The sequence below is a fragment of the Panthera onca genome, chromosome B4, assembly GCF_046562875.1.
Source record: "Panthera onca isolate mPanOnc1 chromosome B4, mPanOnc1 haplotype 2, whole genome shotgun sequence".
Taxonomy (NCBI): domain Eukaryota; kingdom Metazoa; phylum Chordata; class Mammalia; order Carnivora; family Felidae; genus Panthera; species Panthera onca.
The window spans coordinates 78288781-78295665 of NC_138345.1; the positions used below are offsets into that span (position 1 = coordinate 78288781).

The 6885-nt window shown below is 58.3% G+C and overlaps 1 protein-coding gene across 1 annotated transcript; it reads right to left on the bottom strand.

Annotated features, from left to right (window-relative positions):
- On the bottom strand, positions 1-5439 carry LOC132675236 (keratin, type II cuticular Hb1). The gene is made up of 9 exons (XM_078449850.2): positions 5043-5439; positions 4093-4301; positions 3244-3304; positions 2394-2489; positions 2012-2176; positions 1604-1729; positions 1130-1350; positions 834-865; positions 1-535 (listed from the first exon to the last, which is right to left on the bottom strand). The coding sequence occupies exons 1-9, from the start codon at positions 5409-5411 to the stop codon at positions 291-293; spliced, it is 1524 nt and encodes a 507-aa protein (XP_078305976.2). The 5' UTR covers positions 5412-5439; the 3' UTR covers positions 1-290.
- Positions 5440-6885: the final 1446 nt, after the last annotated feature.

The following is a 6885-nucleotide window of genomic DNA, read 5'->3' on the forward strand; positions in this document are numbered from 1 at the left end:
GGGAGTGGTTGGGGGTGGGATATGGCCATCAGCCCCATGACAGCCTAGGGTAGGACCTTGTCCTGGTCCTCTGGGCCCCTCAACCCCCTTCGTATGGGCGTCAAGGGGACTTTTTAGGGGTAGCCTCTCCCAGCACGGGGCAGCAGAGCCGAGGAAGAGGGGATCACACATAGACATGAGAGGCCTGGAGTGGGACAGACCTTTCAAAGTGCCAGAGAGGTAATTGAGAGCTTGCTCCATGGGGAGGCTGGGTGGGAGAGACCCCAGGCCCGAGGCGTGAGTTCGGCCACCTAACATTTGCGGCAGCTGCTGGCGCAGGACCCCACGCCGCAGGAGCTGATGCCGCAGGAGCCCACACCGCCGGTGCCCAGGCCGCAAGACGTGATGGAGTTGCAGGGGCCACAGGGCGCGCACATTCCGGTGCTCACCGCCAGGTTCCCGCTGCAGGGGGCGCTGCACGCGCTGCCGGTCACCGGCCGCGAGCCTGACACGCAGAGGTCCCCGCAGACGACCCCGCCCCGGGAGCTGCTGACACCTGCAAAACCCAAATGCTCATGAGAATTCTGGGGTGGGGGGGGGGTGGTGAGCCATCAGCCTCCCAGATGATGCAGATCCCCGGGCCCTGAGCACTGTGTATTAAAGTCAGGAGAATCTTTACTTACAATGTTAGGCCCAAAGCTGTGGTCTTTCCTGCTCTCTGACCCCCAATCCCTCCTGCTGTGATGCCAGCCCACTTTATGATAATTAGCTATCAGTGGAACCCCACCCTCCAGACTCTGCTACCCCTTATAGGAAGGGAATAAATCCATCCACACAGGGGCTGTGTTACTCACAGACATTCACGGCCCCAACGCCTTCACATAGTCTAGAGGGAAGAAGAAAAAGGCAACATGAGTGACTCATCCAGAGTTTCGGATAGAGCTCCTCCACACCTTGGGGCAGGGTCCACAAGTGGTCAGGGTGGAAGCAGAGGGTCTGAGGGAACAGCCCTCCCAAACCGCCCCCGTCCCCAAAGTGATGAATAAGAGGTTTTCCTAGACCGCTGGCCATTGCTGAGACAGAAGAAAGGATGGAGTGTATTCAAGGGGCAGGAATGGGCAACTCAGAGCCAGGCTGGGTTGAGCCTCACCTCTGCTCCTCGCCCTCCAGCAGCCGCCTGTAGGTGGCGATCTCGATGTCCAGGCCCAGCTTGGAGTTCATCACCTCCTGGTACTCCTTGACCAGGCAGGCCATGTCCTGCTTGGCCTTCTGCAGGGCGGCCTCCAGCTCGGCCAGCTTGCAGCGGGCGTCGCTCAGGGCCGCCTCGCCCTGCTGCTCAGCCTGGGTCACCGCGGTCTCCAGCTTGGTGTTCTGGGGCCCAGGAGAGAACAGAGTGGGTCATGGTCCTGGGTGTCTCGGTCCATTTCCCTCATGTGTCCAGTCTCTCCCCTCCCCCAGCTGGGGACACCCCAAGAACAGGCCTCTCCCCTTCATTAACGGAGTCCCCCTGAGGGACCACAACCAGGGACATGAGCCATGCAAATGGGCTGGATCATGAATGGTGAGAGCCAGTCGGGGCACACACTGCCTGTGTGGCCCTGGGGAGGCCCCAGGCGACCCGTACCTGACACTTGGCATTCTCGACCTCGGCGGTCAGCCTCTGGATCATGCGGTTCAGCTCGTTGATCTCCTCCTTGGTGCGGCGCAGGGTCTCCCCGTGCCGGATCACCGTGGCCTTCATCTCCTCGCACTGGGCGGGGGGGGGGGGGGGGGGGGGAAGCAGAGGTGCTCCTGAGCTCAGGATGCAGTTTCCCTCCCATTCAGACACCACAGATGGTCGGGAGGTTGTACAGTGCTCAGCCTGTGCAACTATACATGGCAGCCCTGCCCAGCGATTATAACTTGAGAGCTGTGTGGCATTCTGTTACTATCCCACGGGATCAGAAACTCCAGACAAAAGAGGCCTTCTTAATAAATACTTGGTTTCCCTCGTGCTGCCACGTCTAAGGGACAGGTGTCCTGTGCCCCTCACCTTGCTGCGGTACCAGGACTCGGCCTCAGCCCGGCTGCGGCTGGCGATGTCGTCGTACTGAGCCTTGATCTCGGCCACAATGCAGTCCATGTTCAGGTCCCGGCTGTTGTCCATCTTGACGATGACCGAGGTGTCTGAGATGTGGGCGTGGAGAACGCGGATCTCCTGCAGATGGTGGGGAACCTGTTTACACCCCAGCCTCACCCACCACAGTGTGGACCCAGTCATCTCAGCCCTTACCTGGTCTCTACCCCAGCTCCCACTATAGCCTCATGGACTGCAGCCGCCCACCCAACCCAAATCCCTGGCCAACTCAGTCCCAGGCCCTAGCCTCCTCCTCTAGGTTGGCTGCTTCCTTTCGACCAGGACCATGGCCCCTCACCTCCTCATACAGGCGCCGCAGGAAGTTGATCTCCTCGATCAGGGCCTCCGCGTTGGCCTCCAGATCTGACTTGCGGAGGTAGGCACAGTCCACATCCTGGAAAAATGGGGCGTCTGTGAGCTCAGAGGACCCCGGTGCTCATGACCCCAAACACTCCCCTCTCTTCTCTCCCATTCATGGAGGCCAAGGGAAAGGACTCCTACTGTTCCATTCCCATGCCGTCGCCATACTTTCTGACCTGCCTGGGGTGGGCTTTGCAACCTCCTGCCCTTCTGAGAACAAACCCCTTTGTGCCTGAGATGGGCCGCCAGCCTTTCTCTCCTCTTATGGTCCCAGCTCTGCTTCTTACCCTCCCTATCCCAACGAGCCTGCCAGACTGACTCCTTGCTCGCCACCTCGACCCCTCCCTGTCCCCTGGCAGTCCTCCAAGACCACCTGGTCACTCCGGGTTCAGCTCCATCCTCCCCAATACCCGGGGACCGGGCCCCTCCTGTTGGTCAGACTTCCCCCAGTGCTAGACAGGACGCTGTCCCTCAACAGAGAGACTGGAGCTGCCCTGCCTCCATGGGGTCCCCGCCAGAGACCACAACTTCTAAAGCACAGTGGGACATCCGCCGGTCAGCCCAGCCATCCCTCGCCCCAGGGCAGGGTGCTAATGCACAGTCCAAGTTTCTTGCCCTTCATCGGCGACCTGAATGAGCCTTCCATGACCTGACCCCTGGGATTTCCCAGCCCGATTGGGCCAGGTCGTGTACCCCACATGGAGGTTGAGACCCTCTGGGTCTCCCCAGGAAGAGTCTGTCATTCCGAGATCCCTGGTGTCTGTGCTTCCGGATCCCACGTCACTCACCTTCTTCAGAGCCACAAATTCATTCTCAGCTGTTGCTCTCAGAGAGACTTCCTCCTCATACCTGAGGCAGAAGAGGGCAGAGAGGGAGGTCAGGGAAGGGAGGGTCTCACCAGAGGCCGTCTCCCTTTCACATCAGTGGAGGGGGCAGTATTAGTGAGCTCCCAACAGCTGGAACACAGCAAATCTGCTGGCTCCGTTCTGTCTGGTTGGATCTGGAACGGGTCTAGGATCCTGTCTCGACTTTAAATTGAGGGGTCCAGAGAGCTAAGGTGTGGGACCTCCCAGCCCCGTTCCCACAGCTGCTGTGAGGTCACCTTAGGAGGCACATAAGGACTCAACCCCAGCCCCATGCTAGGAGAGGACAGTGTCACCTCTGGGGCACGGCAGCCCCAGCCTCCCCTCATCTGGCTGTCCAACCTGGCTCAGGTGTGGGGGCCTATGACACCCGTCCCCCATCGGCACTCAGCACCCCAGACAGTGGCACCCGGGGCCCCAGGGCCTGTCAGTCCCGAACCACCAGACGCTCAGGTGCTACAGGTGGGAAAACTGAGAGGTCAGTCAGCAGGAGGCAGCCAGGGAGCCTGTAGAAGCCTCCTCCCCACGGGGCCTGGGGGACAGCCTCCGAGAAGGGAAGGCTGAGTAGGGGACAGAGAGGTCTCCTGGGGGCATCCCGGCCCCACCCTGAGGCAGGCATCTGGGCAAGAGTGGCGCAGCTGAGATGACCCTGCCGCGCAAGTCCCCGGCCTGCATGGCCCCTCGTCCTTACGGAAAATTCTTCTCAAGTCTAACCCAACGGGCTCTAAGCCAAGTCCATCTCCTGCGCCCAGCGTCACTCCGGGCCGCACTCACTTCTTCTTGTAGCCCTCCAGCACCTCCTGCACGTGGTTGAGCTCCGAGGCCAGCCTCCCGCTGTCGGCCTCCACGCACTCGGCCTCCCGCCTCAGCGTCTCGATGTAGCCCTCGAACAGGGGCTCCAGGTTGCTCTCGCAGCACTTGCGGTTCTGGTAGAACTGCCACTTGGTCTCCAGAAGCTTGTTCTGCTGCTCCAGGAAGCGCACCTGCATTCAGGGTGTGGGGAGGGGTCAGACGGCTCTTGGTGTCCCGAAGCCAATTTGGGGTGGGGCTGGGGTGATTGCTTTAGGGGCAAACTCCCAACCCCGGAGCTCAGCAGAGCTTGGCAGAGATGGGCAGTGGGAGACAAGGTGACTCCTGGATTTCCCTCCTGTGATCTCTGTCTGGATTTTCTCACTCAGGGATGGGAGCAAGGGGCTGGGCAAGGTCAGCGTCTGCTCTCAGGTAAAGGGAGTTCTCCAGACCTGGTGAGTCCAGGTGGCATGTGTATTCTGGAGGCAGGTAGAGGTCTCCGGTTGGCCTCTGGCTCCCCCTGTCTCAGTGCCCAGCCTGAGTGCTGAGCATGGGTGGGCTACAGGAAGGGTGGGATCAAGGACAGCCACCCACTGGCTCACCCTGCGGGCCTCTTCCTATTTCTTGTGTCCATTTTGGTGTCTGTGTGTGTGCATGTTCTGCCCTCTTCCTCTGACAGGCCAGTTCCAAGCCTGTCCTTGTGTCTCCGTGGGGACCTGCCTGTCTGGACAGAGGTTGCGTATAATGGCAACACTATCAAATCAGGAGCCTCCGCTCTGTATCCTGATGTCCTTGGTCCTCATGTGGCCTGGGTGTGTGTCCATTTCGTCCATGAGAGCGGGAGCTCACCTGGACCTCCTGTCTCCTGCCCCTGACTGTCTTCAGCCTAGCCCAGGAATCGAGGGCTCAGGAAGGGTGTGATCAAGGACACCCACCTTGTCGATGAAGGCAGCGAACCTGCTGTTGAGACACTTGATCTGCTCCTTCTCCTCGTGCTTCACGCACTGCGCATTGGGGTCGATCTCCAGGTTGAGGGGCGTGAGGAGGCTCTCGTTGACGGACACGCTGGTGATGCAGGGCGGGCTGGGGCCGCACACGCCGCCGGAGCGGTAGCCGAAGGTGCGGCCGCAGGAGCCGGCGCGGAAGCCGCCGCAGACGCTGTGGCTTCCGAAGCCGCCGGTGAGGCCGCGGTAGCAGGAGACGCCGCGGTAGGGGGCGGCGGTGATGCAGCAGCGGCCGGGCCGGGGCCCGCAGGCCGAGGCGCAGCTGAAGGTGCGGCCGCAGAATCCAGATCCGCAAGTCATGGTGCTCCTGGAGGTTCGGGTAGCAGAGTACAGGACCGAGGTCTGGAGTCTTGTGCAAACTCCAATGTGCTCCGTGAGGCACCTCAGTCCTATTTATGCTCAGATCTGAAGGGCTTGGCTGTGCATTTCGGTCAATTTGTGCTTTATGGGCTTGGGCGGTTAGTTGAGTCCAACCCCTCTTTAGCACATGCTTTCATGGTGGAGTGGCCCGCACCCTCCTCAGTGTATAGGATGCCAACCTCTGGGCTGTAGGGGGACTCAGTATGTTTCATCTTCAAAGTGCCCTGCCAGCAGTCTATGCACTCATCTGAGGAGACTGGGGAGAGAAGGGCAGGGCAGGAGAGGGAGGAAGGGGGCCAGGAGAGGAGAGGAGAAGCAAGGCCAGAGGCTGGGAGGTTCAGGGCACCTGTGTGTGTGTGTGTGTGTGTGTGTGTAGTGGGGTGGTCAGGAGGGGACTCAGGAAAGACTGAGGTGTTAACAAGTAACATCCAGAAGTTTCCATTCCAGTAGTGGCCATCGTGCTACTCTACCACAAATGTGCATTCCCCCCATCCCCGGACTGTCTAGCGGGCTGCTGAGATACATCCCATTTTTCCTGTCAAGACAGCAGCCAGCAGTTTATTAAATATGTGTGTTTTTTTTTGTCTTTTTCAACTTTTATCATGAGAGTTTCTGAACATCTGGAAACGTTGAAAGCGTAGCATAAAAACACCCTGAGATGTTCACTGAGTTACGTAGATTCAAGAGTGGTTAACACTGTGCCAACCCTGCCCACATATTTGACAGTTACAGAAAGTATGGCACGTGTAGAAAGCAGGACCATACCACTGCGCGTGCAAGAAAATTAACAACAGTTGCAAAGAATCATTTACTAGCCGTTCCATTTTCAGCCTTCCTAATTGTCTCAAAAGTTTTAAGAAATCGGTTTTATGTGACTTGTCTTGTGGCTCCATCCCTTATATTTAATTTTTTTAAATGCTTATTTATTCTTGAGAGACAGCATGAGCAGGGGAGGGGCAGAGAGAGGGAGACACAGAATCTGAAGCAGGCTCCAGGCTCTGGGCTGTCAGCGCAGAGCCCAATGCAGGGCTTGAACGCACAAACCCTGAGATCATGACCTGAGCCGAAGTTGGTGCTTAACCGACGGAGCCACCTCGGCCCCCCTCCATCCTTTCTTTATATTTTAAAGATACTGGAAGTTAACTCTAGAGTTGACCTGTTCAGTGTGGCATCCTGTAGGTGTATGCGGCTGTTTAAATTTAAATTGGTTAAAGCTAAATAAATTGACAATGGAGTTCCCCAGTTGCAGGGGCCACATGACCACAGGACCACTGACTACCTTACTGGATGGCGCAGGTACAGAACATTTCCACCATCGCAGCTTGTCCACTGGATAGTGTTGGTCTAGAGGCTTGTCTGGGTTCAACTGACATGTTTTTGGGCAGAATACCTCATGAGCAATGCTATATGATTC